Raw genomic sequence first — 24,002 nt, forward strand, 5'->3', positions numbered from 1 at the left:
TATTCCCCTTATCTTATGGACTTCCGGATCTAGGAAAGTGTAAACCAAGTGTTTTTGTGAAGCTCAGAGAAGACGAGCTCATAAACAGCATCAACGGAAAACAAGGTGACAATGGAAAAAAATGGTAAAACTTGTAAAAACAAATAAAATTGTAAAAAAAAAAATCTAACAATTGTAAAATGGTAAAAATGATTTAAAAATATTTAAAATTATTTTTTTTCTTTAAATGTAAAAAAAAAAAAAAGGTTCCACATTATGACTGTTAGTGAGAAACCAGCGTCTTCCATGAGGGTCTCACCCCAGAGGTCGGCGCCGTCCACTTTTGTGCTGAACGTCTTGGGACCCGGCGACACGGTGGACATGCTGCGCCTCGTGCCTTCGTCGTCGTCGTCCATGTCGATTTCGGTGTCATCTAAAAAAGAAAATTCAAAGACACACGCGGTTATTCGTCCACTTCATACGGCCAGTTCAAATCAGAGACACTGAGCTAAAGCCACAACACGTCACAATGGAGAAACAAACTGGATATTGTGTCCTCCGGGAAGAGCTCCTCCACGGTTTTAAAGTCCACAAAACAGACTCTTTTCTGCTCATTTTCAACCGCCGCTGTGTTCCAATGATCTGATTCGCTGAAAGGTGCACCGCGTCACTCGGGAACGATCGCCGGGAAGAGTTTCAAAGTCGCTCGTGATTATTTGGTCGAGGTCGCCGCTCCGGAACCTCAAATCAATCAATATCAGACACAAGAGGAAGATTTAAGGCATCAAACGCATCTATCTTAATGTTTTATGGCCTTCTGCTTCTCGATAACCATGGATATAGAGACTGGGGAACATTCACGCCAATGAAAAGTGACACGGTGCACCTTTAAGAGCTCAAATTTGAATGACTGAGGCGAAAGAGTCAGAATAAAGCGTCCTGCGGAACCGTTGAAATGCACATTTAGTTCTTCTCACAATATCCATCCACGTTTATGTCCGAATAAACGCCACCGGAAGCGACGAGATGAAGTTATGTTTTTGCACAACAATTTGTATGAAAAAAAAGGCTCTTTTTCACCAATCTGGCCTCACTGAGTCAAGGTGACACTTGATCTCTCTTCGTCTTCTTCGCGCTTCCCTTGTGCAAAAGCATCTTTATCACTGCCGCAACTACACCGTACCACGGGCGCTATACCTTTGGACAACAAAATGAACTCTCGGGACTCTGCGTCCCGAAATGAACTCTCGGGACTCTGCGTCCCAAAATGAACTCTCGGGACTCTGCGTCACAAAATGAACTCTCGGGACTCTGCGTCACAAAATGAACTCTCGGGACTCTGCGTCACAAAATTAACTCTCGGGACTCTGCGTCACAAAATTAACTCTCGGGACTCTGCGTCACAAAATTAACTCTCGGGACTCTGCGTCACAAAATTAACTCTCGGGACTCTGCGTCCCAAAATGAACTCTCTGGACTCATCACGACATCACAAGGACGTACCACATGTTGAAATGGCACCAATGAAACAACTGAACATGCAATAACTCACAACATGGACATTTCTGTTTAAATGAATAATGTTATATTATTTACATTATTGCCGAACATCTCCAAAGCAAACCAGCGCCACTGTGAGTGCCCCCTACAGGTCAGACGCCCCCTACAGGTCGGACACTTATTTAACTGAAACGCAATTAAGATGAATACATTTTGAATTTTGCTAAAACATTATACAAATGTTATCCTAGAGTAGCTCAATTTTAGGTTTGTAATTTCACTTCCTGTTTGTAATTGATGACATCACACTTGGAAACACTGGGCCAAAACTAATTTAATGTCACACTTTTTTCATTTGACAATTAAAAATACACAAGAGCGGCTTTATTTTGTTGAATTAATGTTTAAAGAGTCAAAAAATGTGTTTCTTTGTGTAAATTCTGCCTAAATTTTGACTGGAATGTGATGTCACTTCCTGTATGAGCGTCCCTGATGTGATGTCACTTCCTGTATGAGCGTCCCTGGTGTGATGTCACTTCCTGTATGAGCGTCCCTGGTGTGATGTCACTTCCTATATGAGCGTCCCTGGTGTGATGTCACTTCCTGTATGAGCGTCCCTGGTGTGATGTCACTTCCTGTATGAGCGTCCCTGGTGTGATGTTACTTCCTGAATGAGCGTCCCTGGTGTGATGTCACTTCCTGTATGAGCGTCCCTGGTGTGATGTCCCGTCCTGTCCCTGGTGTGATGTCACTTCCTGTAATTTTTCTACAGATTTTTCATAGTTTTCTCTACAAATACCTGCTCGATTGGCATGAAACAATAATTTATATGAATGACGGGTATAAAAGCACAGAATAAAGTCATGATTACGGTTTATTTCTCGCTGTAATATTTTTAAATGTGTTTTAGAGGAAATAAAGTCAAGTACCGCCCCTTTAACAGCCAAACTCGGGGTTCAGCTGGCGTGCTTTGTGAAACGTCGGCATAATGACCACGTTTAAATGTCACGTTGACAATTTGCACTGGCCACACGGCAAGCGGCGGCGGAGACGTTCAAAACTCACTCGAATTCACCGGGAGGAAATACACGTGCAAAGGTCCGACACGGGCAGAAAACACAGGAAGTGAGTCAGAAAAGCAGAACATTTTGTTTGAGAGAAAAGTGAAACTGTTGCTGTAGAGACAGAGAAACCAGGAAAACAGAAAGACTTAGAGCAGCGAGCGACAAACACAAAACGATAAAAAGGCACGAAAACTGCTTATTTAGGAATTTAGAAAGAATTTAGTTTGTCTTGCGTGAAATTCAAATCGTTTTGCGTTTCAGGCAAATTTTCTTCCTGATTTGAACATTTTCAGAGGTAATTTCCCCATACGAAAGACATAATAATTTCACCTGAATTGCACGTCGGTTTGCGCCGCGACCACGAATTTGATTCTGCAAAACCGCGACGTGCTTAAAATGAACCAATTTAGACCTCAAAACTCGCTCTGTCCCAAAAGATCGACTCGTGACGATCGATTCAGCCGTCCGCAATATCGATATCGCATCACACCATTTAGCATCACGATTTACTGATATTTTGATATTTTAGCCACACCCCTAATTCGCCCCTTAGCTAATTTAACGGTTTTAAAGTCTTTCAAACTTAAAAATCAACCCTTGGTCAGAAGACGTCCGCTTTCGGGGCCTTCGCTTTCGGGGCCTCCGCTTTCGGGGCCTCCGCTTTCGGGGCCCCGGTCGCTGTTTATCCTCCGCGCTCGTCGGTGACTGTGAGGTTTGGCTACGTACCGGAGAGATGGTGCGTCCGCGCGTGAGGCGGCGGCGTGCTGGGGCCGTGCTGATGCTTCAAGAACGGACTGTCCAATCGGCCTTTCGCACGGCGACGCCCCGAACAAGCCAAGGGGCCCCAAACAAGCCGAGGGGCCCCAAACAAGCCGAGGGGCCCCAAAAAGTCCCAATTGAGGACGGAAGAGAGGGAACAAAGCAACCAAGAGCCGACAGGAACCGACAGGAGCAGGCAGGAGCCGACAGGAGGAGGCAGGAGCAGACAGGAGCCAACAGGAGCAGACAGGAGAAGGCAGGAGCATGACAGGAGCAGACAGGAGCAGACAGGAGAAGGCAGGAGCAGACAGGAGCATGACAGGAGCATGACAGGAGCAGACAGGAGCAGACAGGAGCATGACAGGAGCATGACAGGAGCATGACAGGAGAATGACAGGAGAATGACAGGAGCAAACAAGCAAGAAGAGGAATAAGAAAATGAAAAGAAAAGAAAAGGGATAATGAAGTTAGTGCGATATCAGACACGTGAGAAGTTCAGTTTAAGAACCTTTAATTATTCGTCTGGTTCTGATTCTAAAGATCTGATGAAGAACGTCGCGTCTTTACATTTATTTTGGCGTTAACTCTGTGGCTGACCCGGTTTCTGACCCGTATAAACCAGCTCTTGACCTGCAGTTCAGCCGAGGAATCGGCGAACTGTCCCGCTGAACCCTGGCGCAAAGCCACTGCGCAACCTCTGTGCTAATGTTAGCGTGCTAAAGTTAGGGTGCTGATGTTAGCGTGCTAAAGTTAGCGTGCTAAAGTTAGTGTTGTGAAAAACGCTTCTAAACTCGTCGACGTGAAAGTGAGGAATTACGGTTGATTTTTGTGTAAATAAATAAAGAAATGTATAATTCTTCACAGATTTAGAGCTCTAGTTTAGCCTCTGCTCTGGATGTTCTTTAGACGCTTCGACTGCTTTTCACTCCTGATTGGCAGCTTTGTCCTGGTTAAATCCTGGTTTAGTCCTGGTTTAGTCCCAGTAGAATCCCAAGTCCCTAAATCCAGTCCGAGTTTAACGTTCGACAACTTTATAACGTTTGATCATTAACATCGAAAATGAGGTAAAAAGAGAATGAGCTCAAATGTAAAACACAAATAAAATGTGTGTTTTCACCTGGCCGGTGCACGGACACGGGAGACGAGTCCACGCAGATGGTCATGGAACGCTCTTTCTGTTTGAAAAACTCTCGAGGGTTTCCCGAGCGCTGAGCGATGATCGCCTTCGCCTCCTGACAACAAACAAACAAACAAACAACAACCGTGACGAGGACTCGCTTCAGCTCGAATATCTAATCACAATTTGTAGAAAAGATTGGACTAAAAGGCAACAAAAACACACACTCAAAACTGGTTCTATGAGCAGTTTTCACCAGGAAAACTTTGAGCTTTTGAGTGTTTCGTTGGGTCAAATGTCAGATGTTTTAGAGGATTTTCTCACCTCGACCTCCGTCTCCTTCTTGTCCAAACTCGAGTCCTCGACGTTTGGGTCCGACCCCTGAACACACAGACTCAAACGTTTAAAGTTTAAACGTCTGAATTTCTCTTTCGGGGCCGAGGAACTCACGAAACACCATGAATAATGTTACAATTCTTAAAAGTGCATCAACCATTGAAACGTCACGTCCACAAAGCCACAAACACAAACGATTTATGAATAATAAGAGTCTAGATCAAATGAAACCTACAATAAGACGTATGAATTACACAAACTTGTAAAGTACATACATATAAAGTACACAAACTGCCTCGTTATGTGTGTTTGGCTGAAGCTCGGACTTATGCTTGATATGGCCAGCAGAGGGCGACATAGTCTAGTTTATTTCAGGTTCTCCTCCATGTTACTGTGTTTGTGTGTTTGTTTGTTTGTGTTACCGGAGGCTGGTTCTGCTGTCGTTCTTTGGCTTCTTCCTCTTCCTGTAGTTTCTTCCTGTTTGACAAGGACACAAACCACGTCAGAGGAACTGGACCAATCACAGAGCAGCTTTGTGCTTTGGGCAGATCTCTCCTTCTCTTTAACTCTGGTTTATTTAAGCTCTAATCCTGACCTGTGCTCCTCGATCTCCCGCTCTCGTTCTCTGTATCTCTTCTCGCGGTTTTCCTGCTCCAGTCGTTCCAGTTCCATTCGTTCTTCTTCAAATTTCCGTTGTTCTTCTACTACCTTCTTCCGCTCCTCTTCCTTCCTCAGTTCCTCTTCTCGCTGAAAATAAAAGTCCCGGTTTTACTTTTTGCTTCTTTAGTCTTAGTTTGAGTTAAATTTGATCCCGTTTTGATTATTTTATGGGTTCAGTTAACGATGTCTTACATGACGGTAAATACTCGAGAAGACGTGTCTGAACACGCAGTCTGAACACAGGGTCTTAACACGGGGGTCTTAACACGGGGGTCTTAACACAGGGTCTTAACACGGGGTCTTAACATGTGGTCTTAACATGGGGTCTTAAAGGCGCAATGGACGATTTTTCGGCGATATAAGAACGCAGGTGGAAGTGCGCATGCGCACTCCCCTGTGTGGACTGAAACAACACACACGTGTGTTTGTTTATTAGCGCGACGGATCGCATCGCTTCTCTCGTCTCCCGTAGATTTCAGTCTTCTTCTGAGTCAGCTCGAACAGTCTTTCTCTGTCTTCATTTTGCCCTGTACACTGAGGGAACTATATTATGATAGATCAATGCGCTTAGACACAGGGAAACGTAGGGACGAACCCGCACGCGGCTGCAGGTGAGCGATAGGTGCGTTTTATGAATGATACGTGGCAGGACTAATCGGCAGTCCACGCCACGAGGAAATAAGACTCAGATTTATGCCAAAAAAATTGTCCATTCCACCTTTAACATGTGGTCTTAACATGGGGTCTTACAGTACCTTTGCCTTTTCCCAGAATTCCTCTCTGTTGATCTTCTTCATCTCCATCTCCGCGTTGGTTTTCTCATAAACTGTTCCCTGCGATGGGAAAACAAAGAGCGGTCATGTACGTGCCGCCCCTTAAAGCGCCCCCTACAACGCCCCTACAGCGCCCCCCCTTACAACGTCCCTTACAGCACCCCATACAGCACCCCCCTACAGCGCCCCCTACAGCACCCCCTAAAGCGCCCCCCTTACAACGCTCCTACAGCTCCCCCCTTACAACGCCCCTACAGCTCCCCCCTTACAACGCCCCTACAGCGCCCCCCCTTACAACGCCCCTTACAGCACCCCATACAGCACCCCCCTACAGCGCCCCCCTTACAACGCTCCTACAGCTCCCCCCTTACAACGCCCCTACAGCTCCCCCTTACAACGCCCCCTACAGCGCCCCCCTTACAACGCCCCCTACAGCGCCCCCCTTACAACGCCCCCTACAGCGCCCCCCTTACAACGGCCCCCTACAGCTCCCCTACAGCGCCTCCTACAGCGCCCCCTTCCAGCGCCCCCTACAGCGCCCTTACAGCGCCCCTACAACGCTCACTACAACACCCCCTACAGCGCCCCTTACAGCCCCCTACAGCTCCCCCCTTACATCGCCCCTACAGCTCCCCCCTTACATCGCCCCTACAGCTCCCCCCTTACAACGCCCCTACAGCGCCCCCCCTTACAACGCCCCTTACAGCACCCCATACAGCACCCCCCTACAGCACCCCCTACAGCCCCCCTTACAGCCCCCTACAGCTCCCCCCTTACATCGCCCCTACAGCTCCCCCCTTACAACGCCCCTACAGCGCCCCCCCTTACAACGCCCCTTACAGCACCCCATACAGCACCCCCCTACAGCGCCCCCCTTACAACGGCCCTACAGCGCCCCCCTTACAACGGCCCTACAGCTCCCCCCTTACAACGCACCTACAGCTCCCCCCTTACAACGCCCCCTACAGCGCCCCCCTTACAACGCCCCCTACAGCGCCCCCTACAGCGCCCCCCTTACAACGGCCCCCTACAGCTCCCCTACAGTGCCTCCTACAGCGCCCCCTTCCAGCGCCCCCTACAGCGCCCTTACAGCGCCCCCCTACAGCACCCCTACAACGCTCACTACAACGCCCCCTACAGCGCCCCTTACAGCTCCTAAGGGCCCCCTACAGCGCCCTTTACAGCGCCCCCTACAGGTCAGACGACTCATTGAAACTGAAATGCTGTTAAGATAAATATATTTCGAATTTTGCAAATTTAAAAAAAAGAGTTCTCCCAAAATAGCTAATTTTCTTTTAGGTTTATAACTTCACTTCCTGTTTGTAATTGATGACATCACACTTGGACATTACCCAGCAAACACTGGGCCAAAACTCATCCAATATCACAATTTATTTTAATTTGACAAATAATTATATGAGAGCGACTTTATTCTGTTGTAATTAATTGTTACTGAGTAAGTTATTCCTTTAGTAACTTCTGCATAAACATTGACTGGAATGTGATTTCCCAGGTGTGATGTCACTTCCTGTCATTTTCTGAAGATTTTTCAGCGTTTTCTCCATAAATAACTGCTATGAACACACCAAATAAAGTCAGAATTAGAACATGGTAAAACGTGTCATACGTCACTTTAAGACTATTATTGTGTTCAAAGTGTTATTGATAAAGATCACTCTTGTTTGAATGTACTTTGACGTGATACAACTGTATATAACTTGTGTATGTACGTTTGTACATGAATTATTTTAGATAAGTCTCCAGGAAGAAAAGCAGTGACTGGGTGAAGGTAAACAAGTAAACAAAAGTAAGGAAAAGGGCCAAGTTTCCACCGGCCCCTCTTTTACTGGCGACATTTTCACGACAAATAAATATAAATCGTACATGAACCATACTTTTTAATCCTGAAGCCGATCTGAGCGAGTCAAAAAAAGTAATTCCAATGTGTGTGTGTAAGGGGCGTGGCTAGAGCTAGCGTGCACAGGAACAGTTTTGCCTCATTTCTTTGACTTCTCTGCATGTGAGGGGCGTGGCTAAAGCTAGCGTGCACAGGAACAGTTTTGTCTCATTTCTTTGACTTCTCTCAAAGCCTCGACGCCGCGTTTGAACCTCTCTTTATGTCGTGCTTTGGCTTTGGATCATGTCAGACGCATTATGACCTGGAAATATCAGATTCTGGCTTTCGACAAAGCGAGTGCCGATAAACAGGAAGCGGGTGTTGCTAACGTGCTATGTTAGCTTTGTGGAAATAGGGCGTTTTAGCGACGTAGAGTCATTTTTTGCCACTTTTGTTCAACTTTAGTCACCAAGAGTCGCTTTCAGTTGCGTTTTTGTCCCATTTTGTCACTTTTAGTTAGCGTTTTTGTTACATTGTCATGTTTTTGTCGCATTAAGTCACATTTTGGTGTTTTCTTTTGTGTTTTCTGTTGTGTTTCTGCGTTCTCTCTTGTCCAATCATCATTGAAAAAGATTTATTCTGCCACATTTACCTTTTACCAATCCATTTGTCCTTTTTTTCCAACCCGTCAGATGAATAAATAACGCCGAAACAAGTTCCTACGTTTGCAAACCGTGTTCAAAGCTAAACGTACCACATCCGGGTTCTCGTCCTCTCTGGTTTTAAGGCGGCTCAGGACTGGGCTGGCCACTGCCGTCGTCCCATTGGTCAGTCTCTGTCCAATCGCAGAGGGCTCGATGTCCTCCAGGCTGCTGGCGTTCACAATCACCTTGACACCCTGTGATCAGGAAATACCACCTTAAGACGTGTGCGTGAACGTTTCATCACGAGTGTCCCCTCGAATCAGACAATGTCATCTTCAATGAACCTGCAAACAACGCCAACAATGACCGCTACACACCGGAATGTAAGAATACCGCCTTAAACCAACATGCTCATAATGACCTCAGTTACTTGCAATTAGTAAAATCCACCTTAAATAAACCGGTAACTAAATATCACACTCACAGCCTGAGACGTTATAAATAATCTGAAACCATCAAGTTTAGTTCAGTGTCACCTCAGCTTCCAGGAATGAGAAAATACTACCTTAAGGCAAGATTAAGGCACAGGGAGGGACAAGGGCCGACAGTGAGGGACAGGGGCCGACAGGGACGGACAGGGGCCGACATGAACGGACAGGGGCCGACAGGGAGGGACACGGGCCGACAGGGGCCGACAGGAAGGGACAGGGGCCGACAGGAAGGGACAGGGGCCGACAGGAAGGGACAGGGGCCGACAGGGAGGGACAGGGGCCGACAGTGAGGGACAGGGGCCGACAGGGAGGGACAGGGGCCGACAGGGAGGGACACGGGCCGACAGGGGCCGACAGGAAGGGACAGGGGCCGACAGGGAGGGACACGGGCCGACAGGGGCCGACAGGAAGGGACAGGGGCCGACAGGGAGGGACACGGGCCGACAGGGGCCGACAGGAACGGACAGGGGCCGACAGGGAGGGACAGGGGCCGACAGGGAGGGACAGGGGCCGACAGGGAGGGACAGGGGCCAACAGGGAGGGACAGGGGCCGACAGGGGCACGTTTCCATATTTATTTCAAGTCTGTGTTGGTTTTTTAACGATTTCAGACATTGAACAAAAGCATTTCACGTCCATTTAACGTCGGATAAAGAAAAAACTGTTTTCTTCACGTTTTCGACCTGGAAGAAGTCTGCGATGGTGGCGACGTGGCTGGCACAGGCACATTTACGGGCATCCGGGACGTCATCGCCCACCTGTAACACACAAAGCACACAATGACAACACTGGGAGGATAGGGGGCGCTGTCCTGAACACCGGCTCCAGTAAAACGCTGAAGTTTCTAAAGTTACCTTGTTTTTAATTTAAACCATTGCAAGTCTGTAAAAATGATGCATTAAACGTCAGAAAACGGAGCAGAGTAAAGTTTGATTCAACATGAAACTCGATGATAATGAACTGCATCATTTCAACTGCAGTGTGTAACCATGGAAACCAAGGCTCGTCTCGTAAACCAAAGAAACGAGCAGTGGTGCCGTGCCGGCAACGTTCCGGCCCGGTTCACACATTTCCCCAGGTGAAACTCTGCGACGCACTGCAGCTAGGTGTAGTCGGCGTGTGTCGTCACCGTGGTAACCGGTCGTCTAAACTATATGTCAATTAATTTGCATAAAATGTTGAATATTCATGTTCATAATCTGCTTTGTTGGGACACAAATAAACAATGATATGTTCATTAAAAACACTGGAACCTATGACTTTTATTGCCCTGTTTTTACAGTACTTTCCATTAGAATGTTTCTCTTTCTCCCCTCCTAAGATGGCTGCCGATTGCCACGGCAACAGAACCCAAGATCTCTCAGGACTGTCTTATGATCTTGAGTTTCAAAGGTCTGGCCCATGTTTTAAAACTCGTTCAATGTTCAAACTCTCAGAAGCTTCTCTAAAGTTTGACCTTTAAAGCTTTAGTGTGAACTTTTCCCTCATGTTTCAGGTGCGTTTGCTTTGTCCCGTTTGTGCGGCGCAGACGGCCAAAACAACGGCTTTTACCAGGTGTTAACAAGTTTAACGAGTATTCGTGTCAATCATGCTAGTGCTAGTCCTTTTTTCATTGTTTTGGCCCGGGTGCGACTTATACTTATATTTATGCTTATAACTTATATGTGATTTTTGTTATTTTCACACCGCATTTCATACTGCAATGCAACTTATATATGTTTTTTTCTTCTCCATTATGCACTTTTTGGCTAGTGTGACTTATAGTCCAGAAAATACGGTAATATGTTTCTTGTGTAGACTGAGTGAAGCTCCCCGTCGTTTCTAGTGGTTTTCAATGTTTCTTCACAAACTCATGTAAAGTAGGTTTTGTCCCTCAAAACGGTAACTTAAATAAACCCATTTAAAAGAGTAAAAGTTTTGGGGGAGTTGAAGGGGCGGGGCACTGACCCAGTTGATGAGGATGTAACGAGGCAGAGCTGCGGACGGCTCCTTCATGCTACAGAATCCATACATCACCAAACTGTTGTCAAACGTCAGCGTGATCTCAGCCAGGCCTCCTCCTGCAACGACACGGAACAGACATCAGGCACGACGAGGAGGAAGAGACATCAGGCACGACGAGGAGGAAGAGACATCAGGCACGACGAGGAGGAAGAGACATCAGGCACGACGAAGAGGAACAGACATGAGACATGACAAGGAGGAAGAGACATGAGGCACGACGAGGAGGAAGAGACATCAGGCACGACGAGGAGGAAGAGACATCAGGCACGACGAGGAGGAAGAGACATCAGGCACGACGAGGAGGAAGAGACATCAGGCACGACGAGGAGGAAGAGACATCAGGCACGACGAGGAGGAAGAGACATCAGGCACGACGAGGAGGAAGAGACATCAGGCACAATGAAGAGGAACAGATATCAGGCACGATGAAGAGGAACAGACATCAGGCACGACGAGGAGGAAGAGACATCAGGCATGACGAAGAGGAACAGACATCAGGCACGACGAAGAGGAACAGACATCAGGTACGACGAAGAGGAACAGACATCAGGTACGACGAAGAGGAACAGACATCAGGTACGATGAAGAGGAACAGACATCAGGTACGATGAAGAGGAACAGACATCAGGTACGATGAAGAGGAACAGACATCAGGTACGATGAAGAGGAACAGACATCAGGTACGATGAAGAGGAACAGACATCAGGTACGATGAAGAGGAACAGACATCAGGTACGATGAAGAGGAACAGACATCAGGTACGATGAAGAGGAAATAGACTTAAAAGTAAATTTACCGATTAGATAATTATTTTCTGAACGGACAAATATTATTCAGTATCTTATTCAAACTGAAAAAAACAACAATATTGAAATAAAAACAAAATGACTGTTTTGGCGCCATCTACTGGCTGCAGGGGGAATAACCCTGGGAAGTCCACGTGATTAAACAGGAGAAATCTCTGAGGAAGATTCTCGTGTTTTTATAATTATGACTTTTTCGATAACATCTGTGGTAAACAAATTTTATCATAGTTTTACTTCCATTTAGTCGCAGTTTGTGAATACATTTTGAAAAATAAGAGGACAGAAAGTAGAGCTGAATCCCTCTGTGATGTCATCAGTGTGCGACACAGTTTAAACCATGGTTGGACTAAATAAAGGTGTTTTATGGTGTTATTGTGTCAGGTTAGAACTGTTGTGTCATTTATGTGGAGTCTGGCTCTTGTTTACAGTCTGGTTGCTAGGTAACAGCTGTGGAATCACCCCTGTGTCATATTTGTGCTTGTGTCCAACCAGGAAGTACAATTATAAACTTTACACAAACGGTCAGACTGGGGACAAACGTTGAGTCAAATCTGAAATATAATTGTGTTCAGTGAATTTCAGTGAAATATGTGGTCAGGAAACCCTGAATCCAATTCAAAATGTTGAAAATGACTTTATTTCAGCTCAAATCAGAGCGTCGCTGGTGTGACCCAGAATATGAAGCTTGATGGTGCTCATAGTGAGAGTAATGTTGTGCCTGAGGTTCCTGTACAGACCTTATATTGAGAGTAATGTGGTGCCTGAGGTTCCTGTACAGACCTTATATTGAGAGTAATATTGTGCCTGAGGTTCCTGTACAGACCTTATATTGAGAGTAAAGTTGTGCCTGAGGTTCCTGTACAGGCCTTACTGGCACATGACAGACGCTTGAGTCATTTGGAGGAAGTCAAGAATCCTTGGGTCAAATCTGTGCTTACGACATGGAAGGAGCTGATCAAAACATACAAACTAAACAAAGATGTTAAAGTCTTAAACTGGTCGCTTTATGACCAAAGGTTTTGTACCAAATAGAACTGACCTGAGTCTGGATTACAAAAGGTTTTTTCACCAGATTGTAAAAGAGAATCACATGAAAAGCTTTGATATGTTAATAGAATCCTTTTACTTGGAGAAACAGGACTTTTATAGGTTTTTACAAATAAAGAGTTATTATAACCAAGAAATGTAATGACCATTATAACCACTTAAACGTTTATCAAGGCTTATAAATCTGAACTTTCAAGGGGAATAATATCTAAATTATATCAATGCATTTCAAATTCTCTAAATATATTAAAACAAATGGGAAAGAGTTTTGCTGGAAGAATGTGTCACGTTTTCTCCGTGTCAAAGTGCTCATTCTTCACAGGGAGGTACAGACTGTTGGAGAAACTGTGGCAGCAGGAGGCAAACCACCCTCACGTCTTCTGGGAACGTCCTGTGTCCAGTAGTTTTGGACTGAAGTTAAGGACGTGCCGAAGACAGTTTTTGACTTTGTACTTCACCTCCATTTTGGATCCATGCACACTTGGGCCTGAAGCCGCGGACACAGTGATCACAGAAGCTGCAGTTCTAGGATTTCTCAGAGCTCAAAGCCTTCCATTTTCCTTTTCCGACTCCAACACATTAATGTTCGAGGACAACGTGTTCCCTTTGCTCCTGATGTTTCCTCCCACAGAAAGGTGCCGAGATGAAGAGACAATCTGTGTAATTCACCTGTCACAACTCTATTTTTAGTCCTGTTTAATAAGCCAAACCTACAGACCAAGACAGAACAGTTCAAAACTCTAATATGACAGTTCAGTCCCACTTTACTACCGCTTCAACACCAGGTTTAGTTTTGGTTTGATCCAGATTTATCTCTGGTTTAGTCTGAAATTCATACTTTAAAGGACACATTTTCTGCATTGTTTGTAATCTCTTTGCTTTGCCATCTCATGTTTTAGAACTGTTCTGAAGTGCAGAAGTCAGGCCTTCCCTCATCATAATCTGTGTTAGCGCTACTTGCAGCAGAGGGAATTCCCATGGGGGAATAAACAAAAGCTAGGTTGCCCCGACATGCTAATGTGAGCACACCGTTGAGGAGTCAAAAATGCTAAGCACGAGTCTGTGATGATTTATGGAGTTATAAACGGCACCGGAGAAATCTGGGAAATCTGAAAGGTTTTTTTTGTGAGGCTCAGAGAAGACGAGCTCGTAAACAGGATTCATGAACCAAACACGGCTGCAGCTGTGTTTGATGAGGGAACAACGTTAGAACAGTATTTTGTATCATCCGTGTCCTCACAGAGCACGCCAGGCGTGCCAGTAGAGTGGGCGTGCCAGTGGAGTGGGCGTGCCAGTGGAGTGGGCGTGCCAGTAGAGTGGGCGTGCCAGTAGAGTGGGCGTGCCAGTGGAGTGGGCGTGCCAGTAGAGTGGGCGTGCCAGTGGAGTGGGCGTGCCAGTAGAGTGGGTGTGCCAGTGGGGCGGGCGTGCCAGTAGAGTGGGCGTGCCAGTGGAGTGGGTGTGCCAGTGGAGTGGGTGTGCCAGTAGAGTGGGTGTGCCAGTGGGGCGGGCGTGCCAGTAGAGTGGGCGTGCCAGTGGAGTGGGTGTGCCAGTGGAGTGGGTGTGCCAGTAGAGTGGGCGTGCCAGTGGAGTGGGTGTGCCAGTAGGGCGGGCGTGCCAGTGGGGCGGGCGTGCCAGTGGGGCGGGCGTGCCAGTGGGGCGGGCGTGCCAGTGGGGCGGGCGTGCCAGTAGAGTGGGTGTGCCAGTGGGGCGGGCGTGCCAGTGGGGCGGGCGTGCCAGTGTATTTTGTATCATCCGTGTCCTCACAGAGCACGCCAGGCGGGCCAGTGGAGTGGGTGTGCCAGTAGAGTGGGCGTGCCAGTGGAGTGGGTGTGCCAGTGGGGCGGGCGTGCCAGTGGGGCGGGCGTGCCAGTGGAGTGGCCGTGCCAGTAGAGTGGGCGTGCCAGTGGAGTGGGCGTGCCAGTGGAGTGGGTGTGCCAGTGGGGCGGGCGTGCCAGTGGAGTGGCCGTGCCAGTAGAGTGGGCGTGCCAGTGGAGTGGGTGTGCCAGTGGGGCGGGCGTGCCAGTGGGGGGGGCGTGCCAGTGGGGCGGGCGTGCCAGTGGGGCGGGCGTGCCAGTGGAGCGGGCGTGCCAGTGGAGCGGGCGTGCTAGTGGAGTGGGTGGGCTCTTTAGTCTCTCTGAGGGTGTGGTATGTCCTCTCTAATCAGACCTCTTCACTCACTGCAGTTCTGTTTCAATCAGTCGCTCGCTCTGCACTCAAACAAGAGATGGACTCAATGGACTTTCCACTTAACAATCAAGTTTTGATTGTTAAGTGGAAAGTCCATTTAGTTTAGAAAAGTGCACTTTAAAGGAATAATGGAGGATTTTTCACAACAGATCGCATCTCTCGTCTCCCGTAGATTTCCGTCTCTTCTGAGCTCGAACTGTCTTTCTCTGTCTTAATTTTGTCCTGTACACTGAGGGAACTATATAGTGCTGCCAGAACGAGGCTGCAGGTGAGCAGTAGGTGCATCCTATGATTGACATGTGAATGAACTAATGGGCAGTCCACGCCACGAGGAAATGAGACTCAGATTTGGCGCCATAATTCCTTTAAGGCTGTTTCTATTGGTTCACTTTGGAGCGGATTGGGATGGCCTTAAAGTGTCTCCAGTGTCCAAAGTGAATCTTAACCGCAATCCGAAGTGGACCCTGAAAGGTTCCAAGTCAGCTTTAAACCAGAACCGTGATAAACTAAAAGCAGTTTCCCGTTTTCTCCAGCTTCAGCCGCAACTCAGACACAAACTTGAAATTATTGAACACTTTTTTGTGAATCGGTCTCACAATTAAAAGAAAACATTGACAATAAAGAGTTTTATTTGCCTGACAACCAGAGTACAGCCCCTTTAAAAGCCCAGATGATGCATAATACTGGTGCACATAGAACACTGTATTTCCTAAAACAACTGTTCATCACAGCATTCTTGAATCGAACACAAACGCAGCAGGAAATACACACGAGTGAATAAAACAGAACATTTGATTCGACTCACCTCCGGAGGCCGCTAGTGTCAGGTCATTGGTCTCCTCTTCATATGTGTACAACGCCCTGCAAGAACACAACGCCCACGCTTTAGCCACACGTCCAACAAACATTTAGTCCTTCCTCTTATGGTCGTGTGGGAATGTCTAACAGACGCTGAAACACGCATACATACAGACGCTGAAACGCGCATACATACAGACGCTGAAACACGCATACATACAGACGCTGAAACACTCATACACAGACGCTGAAACACGCATACATACAGACGCTGAAACACGCATACATACAGACGCTGAAACACTCATACACAGACGCTGAAACACTCATACATACAGACGCTGAAACACTCATACACAGACGCTGAAACACTCATACACAGACGCTGAAACACGCATACATACAGACGCTGAAACACTCATAAATACAGACGCTGAAACACTCATAAATACAGACGCTGAAACACTCATACATACAGACGCTGAAACACTCATACACAGACGCTGAAACACTCATACATACAGACGCTGAAACACCCATACATACAGACGCTGAAACACTCATACATACAGACGCTGAAACACTCATACATACAGACGCTGAAACACTCATACATACAGACGCTGAAACACGCATACATACAGACGCTGAAACACGCATACATACAGACGCTGAAACACTCATACACAGACGCTGAAACACTCATACACAGACGCTGAAACACTCATACATACAGACGCTGAAACACGCATACATACAGACGCTGAAACACGCATACACAGACGCTGAAACACTCATAAATACAGACGCTGAAACATGCATACATACAGACGCTGAAACACGCATACATACAGACGCTGAAACACTCATACACAGACGCTGAAACACTCATAAATACAGACGCTGAAACACTCATACACAGACGCTGAAACACTCATAAATACAGACGCTCAAACACTCATACATACAGACGCTGAAACACTCATACACAGACGCTGAAACACGCATACATACAGACGCTGAAACACTCATACACAGACGCTGAAACACTCATAAATACAGACGCTCAAACACACATACACAGACGCTGAAACACGCATACATACAGACGCTGAAACACTCATACATACAGACGCTGAAACACGCATACATACAGACGCTGAAACACTCATACATACAGACGCTGAAACACGCATACATACAGACGCTGAAACACTCATACATACAGACGCTGAAACACGCATACATACAGACGCTGAAACACGCATACATACAGACGCTGAAACACTCATACACAGACGCTGAAACATACATACACACAGACGCTGAAACACGCATACATACAGACGCTGAAACACGCATACAGGGCCGGCCCCAGCACATTTGCTACCCTAGGCGAGCTACTTCCCTGGCGTATGAGTCATTAGCATGAGCCGTTAGCATGAGCCCAAAAATGATGAACAGTCCAGAGTGTAAGGTCAAAGTCTTGTTAAAAGTCACCGTCGAGAGTGTAAATCCTTTTTAGTTTTATTTTAGATGATAATTAGCGCGTAAAACTGGCATCTGAGCTAAAGTCTTAATTAGCTTTCTGAACTTCTACAAGAATCCAATTGTGAACAAGTCCGAGCAACGGGCAGAGGGCGAGAACTTCACAAATGTTTGGGGCTGAAACGTGCCCGATTTAATCACGGCCTTTGACCCCGAGTGAGCCTAAAAAAGGTCATTGCCTCAGTTTTCTATAAACGTTAATCTTCAATAATCTACAGTGCTGCAGTTTGGATTATAATCCCGGGATTAAAGGGTCAATCAGACTGACCTCGACAATAATCATGAAGGAAATACACTTAAGTAGAATATGAAAACATGAGTCCAGGTGATATGTTGGTCTTGCTTTTGACAAAACTGTCCAATGAGCACCTGAAGATGTTGTATTATTCCGTTAAATTCACTTGCATCCATGGATTTATATTGGGCCACAAGAGAGAACGAGAGAAACCACCGAAACGGTTGATTTCACCGAAGTCAGGAAGTTAGAAAATCAAACAAAAAAGCAGACTAACCAACGTTCACAGGAGTTAAACAAATGGAGACCTCGAGGTGAACCACAGTGAAACCTTGAGGAGAACCACGGTGAAACCTCGAGGAGAACCACGGTGAAACCTCGAGGTGAACCACAGTGAAACCTTGAGGAGAACCACGGTGAAACCTCGAGGTGAACCACAGTGAAACCTTGAGGAGAACCACAGTGAAACCTCGAGAGGGAACCACGGAGAAACATCGAGGGGAACCACGGCGAAACCTCGAGGGGAACCACGGCGAAACCTCGAGGGGAACCACGGAGAAAAAACAAAAAACAAAACCACGGCGAAACCTCGAGGAGAACCACGGTGAAACCTCAAAGGAGAACCACAGTGAAACCTCAAAGGAGAAACCTAAAAGGAGAACCACGGTGAAACCTCGAGGGCGAGCACACAGCAAAACATATACAACTGCAACTAAAATCTACAACATCTGACCACTGTAAAAGAGAGAACCGAACAGAGAGCCGCAAACACCGTGGGGAACCACGGCGAAACCTTGAGGGGAACCACGGAAAAACATCGAGGGGGGAACCACAGCAAAACATCGAGGGGGGAACCACGGCAAAACACGATAAACCGGGACAAGGGGGCCCTTTTTACTCCCGCACACCTGGGGACACTGTCCTAAGAAAGTCGGACTGCAAATGGCGCTGTCGTTCCACCTCTAACGGTGAAGACGAGACACGTAGCATCACGCGACGCTTCTGAAGGCAACTAAGAGGCAGTGAACGAAACACAATAATGTCACGAAACTCTTTTGAATAACTTCGGTAACGTGCGGTTTTCTTGACGAGTATTGCGAATAGATTTGCAAAAATAGGATTCAACAACTCCAGGAGCTTTTACATTTGGGAGTATCTACAGAGCCGCGGCGTGCGGCCGAAACCGCTAGGCTATTTCGTACCGCGGCTCCTGTAACTGCTGGGCTATTTGACCGCGCCGCGGCTCTGATTTTGTAATTGTGTCGACGGAAATTGCAATTTCGATTTGATTGCGATGTATTGTGCGAGATGTCTGTAGATCCTCAGTTGTTTAGGTTCTGATGCATTGTGCAGCCCAGTTAACTCCAACCACAGCTACATCAGTTAACTCCAACCACAGCTACATGCATAGAACAGATTACGACGGCTCACTTAGATTAGCATTAACCTTACTTTAGTGAAAAAAACTAAACAAATGAGTTCATGTCACTCTGGCATTTCCCACGCCAGGAACTGACGTTTGGCTCCATCTACTGGCTGAAGAGGGAATTGCACAGGAGAGAGAAACAAAAGCTAGCTTTCCTCTGACATGCTAATGCGTCCACACAGTTGTAACGGTCGCGATGTCGCGATCCAAGGCAGAAATGCTCAAAACGAGTCTGCCGTCGATCTACGGACTTAAAAACGGGCGCAGACGGTCTCGGATGCCGCGTCACAGATAGAATATGACATCACACATCGGGGGGATTCAGGACGGAGTGTTTTTGACGCTAGGACGGAGAGGATAAACAGGATTAATGAAACGAGCGGGAAGAAGCTAAATGCTGCTCTAGGAGTGTTTTCTGTGAAGCGCAGAAGTACATTTCACAACATGCGTGACCTTTAAGCACTTAAAGGTCACATAAAGGTCGCTTATGTCGAGCGGCTTTAAGAGCAGCGCGAGGAGTCGGACCTGAATGTAAACCCACAGAAAGACACCGCTGTTCTGTCCGGACACACACAGGCAAACAAACAGGGCCCCGGGGAGAAGAGAGAGAGAAGGGTCGTCATGGTAACAGCGATGATGGGAGGGGGGGCGTCTCCATGGTAACTGCATCCCACTCCCTCCCTCAGCAGCAGCGCTAATGTTGTTGTTGTTGTTGTTGTTGTTGTTTTATGGCGGTTGGCATCCAAGTGTTGCATTACCGCCAGACTTTATTCCTCAGACGTTTCGTAGTCCTCAGACTCTGTCGTAGTCCATAAAAGTACTCCTTCCATTGCTTTGGTGTTACAAAGCCCATGAGGTCATGATATGTCTTTGTGACCGGCTTTATTCCAGGGAGACTCTTCTTCATCTTCCTCTCCTTCTTTGACATTCGGTGCTTCCACCGTACAGCTTTATTCTTCAGGCTTCATTCTATAGGCTTTAATATGTCGACAAAGTCTAAGGAATAAAGTCTGGCGGTAATGCAACACTCGGATGTCAACCGCCATAAAACAACAACAACAACAACAACAACAACAACAACAACATGTCCACTGATGTCGCCGCTTGGTAGCCGTGCGTCTACGAGACTGGGCGAGGACAGGAGACCACCCCCACCCCCATCTCGTCACTCTGATCACTGTGAACAACAACCATTATTGTACAAAACTGTGAGGGGACCTTGCTCAACACCCGGTCTGGAGAGACGGGAGATGGCGGAGGGGAGTGGATCGGGGATGGAAGACGTTCTGGACGGCGTGGAGGAGCAGCCTTTTCTGCCTGCACGTGCCCGGAAACGTAAAAAGTCCCTTAGCTCGTCCGAGGGTTCTGGGAATGAGCAGCAGGATGAGGCTGAAGCTATTGATGTCCGGGGTGAGAGCAGAGACTGTAAGGTGATCATAAAGCTTGCACAGGATAGTGCATCCTTTAAGGAGTGGAATTCAGTGGCATTGTCAAAGAGCCTAACTGTGGCTGTGGGAGTGATCAAGAGTGCGAGTGTCCTTAGAGATGGCTCGCTGCTGGTCGTGTGCAAGGACGCGGCTCAGCAACGGAAGGCGATTGGAACTAAACGTCTGGGTGGAAAGGACATTCTTGTGTCTAATGCTGAAAGAAACACGGTCAGAGGAGTTATCGTAGGTGTCCCTACGGCGACGTCTGTGGATGAAGTTAAGGAGAATTTGACGGGAGTTACGGTGGTGGACGCTAGGCGTTTGAAGGTGACCCGGTTTGGGGTAAGATGTGACAGCTCGGTAATGGTAACACTTGAAGGGAGGTGCCTGCCTAGTAAGGTGTTCATTGGGTACATGTGCTATAGCGTCAGGCCATATGTTCCGCCGCCCCTGCGTTGCTTTAAGTGCCAGCGCTTTGGGCATATTGCAGCGGTCTGTAGAGGGAGGCAAAGGTGTGGTAAATGTGCAGGAGATCATGAGTATGGGAAGTGTGACGTGGGTGCAAAACTGAAGTGCTGTAACTGTGGGGAAGAACATAGCTCTGCCTACGGGGGATGCAGGTTTAGCAAAAGAGCTGCTGAGGTGCAGAAAATAAAGGTCTCTCAAGGTATATCCTATGCAGATGCAGTCAGGAAAGTTTCAAGTAACGAGTTTAGAGTAAATGCAGAGAGAGGAGCCAGCGCTGCTCCCAGCCAGGGCGAAATGAGAAAGGCCAGCGTGGCTCCCAAGAAGTGTGAAGGTTTCAAGAGTGGAGGTCCCAAGTGTGCAGGTTCCAGAATTGGTGAGAGTGCCCTGGTTGTGGATAGAGAGGATTTTGTACTCTTTATGGTGGATGTTGTGGGCTGTGCTGCTCAGACTCGGAGCAGAACTGAAAGGATCAGGATCATTGCTAGAGCTGCAGGGAGATTCTTTGGAGCGGGGGAGCTTGATTGGGCAGATATGGAAGGCAGGCTAAAGGCGCTGAATGGGAGTCGGAGTGATGGGGTTTGCGTTCGTTGTGTTGTTGTGACGTGAGCTAGCTCCGAGCGAGCCCACCAGCCCCCCCCCCCCTCGCGCCCTCCGGCCGCGCTAAAGTACGGCGTGTCGTCGGTACACGTTTATATACACGTTTATATGAAAGAGGAACTTCACGAACGATCGGGACACGCACTGGAATCGCTTTAAATTAACTTGTTTTGACTTTATTCGGCTGGATTGAGTGTTTTCGTCGTGTCGTTGCGATGTGTCTTGGCTCTGAGTCCCCCGGCTCCGGCCCCGCCCCCCGGCTCCGGCCCCGCCCCCGGCCCCGCCCCCCGGCTCCGGCCCCGCCCCGCCCGGCGCCGTACCGCGTTTACACAAAGGAGGAACTCATGAAACTGCGGAGAACAGTCGTCTTACCCGGAGATCGTCACGTTATCCCGTCGCAATACTGACCTAACCTAATACTGATGTGCAATTCTGTCGTATGTGCAATTGCTGTTGGAATTCATGTGCAATTACTGTGAAATTCATGTGCAATCTATGTGCTGTCGTGACACATATTCATGTGCAATTACTGTCGGGATCACATGACATGGTATTTATTTATTTGTCTATGGGAGTTTTTGTTTATAGGAGATCTTCTACTGAAAGTGTTTTTCAGACTTCCTATAAGTGATCTGTTCTGTTCTTCTGTATCTACCTCTGTATCTACCTGCGTTGCACCAATGAAATTTCCCCATGTGGGACAATAAAGGAATATCTTATCTTATCTTAGTAGAAGTAGTGGTGAAGACAACACCAGGGGGAGCAGTTTGACAGCTGTGTTTGGAGTCTCCCGAAAACGATCATCCGTCCGATAGAAATTATTGTTTTAAACGTATAAGTTGAGGTTTAATGATCAGAAATGTCTGTAAAATTAATCACAAAAGGGCAACAAAAAAAACAAGTTATTTTCACTTTTTCCATCAAAAACCATAAACTAAATATTCATAATTAAAATGTTCAAAACAATATTCACAATGTTATTGAAATTCCGATATATTGCACACCTCAAAACTAAAGACAGACAATTAAGTCATAACAAAGTTCCAAATTATGTGCAAATAAAGACAAAATACTGTACATTCATCAAAATCACAAATTAATACAAATATGAACAGTATGAGAGTAATTTGCTTTAGCAGCTGCAGAAAATGTGAAAATGTATCAGAAAAGTTGATAATATTGCACAATTTGAATATCAAGCACATCATTTATTACATTATTATATTATTCAAAATGAGCTCAAAAAGAGACAGAAACGTCAAATGTAATCTCCCAAACAAAGAACGTTTCAGTTGTGTCCATCTCTCACTTCTGTCTGTTTGACCCAGGGCAGCTGTGGCCACAGACTGCAGCGAGTAAAAAAAGAATGCACCAAACCGCGCACTGGAAATATAAATATATTATATAAGACTAAAGTTTCATTAGTGGTATTAATAACAATAAGTAATAGAGTGGAAGAGTTTGGTCCCAGTTTAGGGTCTGTTTGATCCCAGTTTAGGGTCTGTTTGATCCCAGTTTAGGGTCTGTTTGGTCCTGGTTTAGAATACTTTTGGTCCCAGTTTGGGGTCGGTTTGGTCCCAGTTTAAGGCCTGTTTAGTCCTGGTTAAGGGTGTGTTCGGTCTCGGTTTAGGGTCTGTTCGGTCCCGGTTTAGGGTCTGTTTGGTCTCAGCTGTGGTCGGTGCTGACTCATTGTTCCGTGACGAGGGATTTTCTGAGTCGCTCCAAACTCGACTCAGCGATTTTCAGCTCCGCCACAAAGGCCCAAACCACGACTCAGCCTTTTCACACTCGGCATCAGCAGAAGACTCATTTGACCCGCGTTTTACCGGGTTAACGTGAAGAGGAAATGCTTTTTCTGTTGCCTGGGACGGGGAGAGAGCCAAGAGAAGCGGGACAGATCTGCTTCAACATTAAGTTAGTAAAACATTTACACGAGTCCTTCAAAATGTCCTTTAGAGAGAACGTCTGAGCGAGAATGGGTCAAATGTGAACTTTAGTGAAACATTGAAACAGTGAGTCAAGGCCACTTCAGATTAGATTTATTGCAGACATTATTTCCTATGAAATAATAACAGAAACTATATAAACCATAAAGTCAGTAAATCTAATTTATCCAAGAATAAAAAAATAGAATTATCAATATTATAATTAAAAAATAAAAAATATAGATCTAACAATAAAATATAAAGAAAAAAATCTAAGAATAAAACAATGAAAGATCTTGAGCTATAGAACTTTAACATTAGTATAATCTATACTTTTACCAATGAACTGTCAGGAACAGATCTTTGAGTTAACGC

At 46.6% G+C, this 24,002-nt stretch overlaps 1 protein-coding gene across 1 annotated transcript in view; it reads right to left on the reverse strand.

Annotated features, from left to right (window-relative positions):
* The window catches only part of dbn1 (drebrin 1), a 71,797-nt gene that overhangs the window by 9,602 nt on the left and 38,193 nt on the right, over nucleotides 1-24,002 (reverse strand). The window contains exons 2-12 of the mRNA XM_072446002.1: nucleotides 16,009-16,064; nucleotides 11,107-11,219; nucleotides 9,843-9,917; nucleotides 8,780-8,923; nucleotides 6,171-6,248; nucleotides 5,351-5,502; nucleotides 5,178-5,232; nucleotides 4,744-4,800; nucleotides 4,420-4,534; nucleotides 3,270-3,350; nucleotides 299-412 (exon numbers count right to left, since the gene is read on the reverse strand). Coding sequence (XP_072302103.1) covers nucleotides 299-412; nucleotides 3,270-3,350; nucleotides 4,420-4,534; nucleotides 4,744-4,800; nucleotides 5,178-5,232; nucleotides 5,351-5,502; nucleotides 6,171-6,248; nucleotides 8,780-8,923; nucleotides 9,843-9,917; nucleotides 11,107-11,219; nucleotides 16,009-16,064 — 1,040 coding nt within the window. The remainder of the gene's footprint in view (nucleotides 1-298; nucleotides 413-3,269; nucleotides 3,351-4,419; nucleotides 4,535-4,743; nucleotides 4,801-5,177; nucleotides 5,233-5,350; nucleotides 5,503-6,170; nucleotides 6,249-8,779; nucleotides 8,924-9,842; nucleotides 9,918-11,106; nucleotides 11,220-16,008; nucleotides 16,065-24,002) is intronic.

The sequence above is a fragment of the Eucyclogobius newberryi genome, unplaced genomic scaffold, assembly GCF_026437365.1.
Source record: "Eucyclogobius newberryi isolate DKJ021-1_F unplaced genomic scaffold, fEucNew1.0.hap1 SCAF_15, whole genome shotgun sequence".
NCBI classification, from domain to species: Eukaryota; Metazoa; Chordata; class Actinopteri; order Gobiiformes; family Gobiidae; genus Eucyclogobius; species Eucyclogobius newberryi.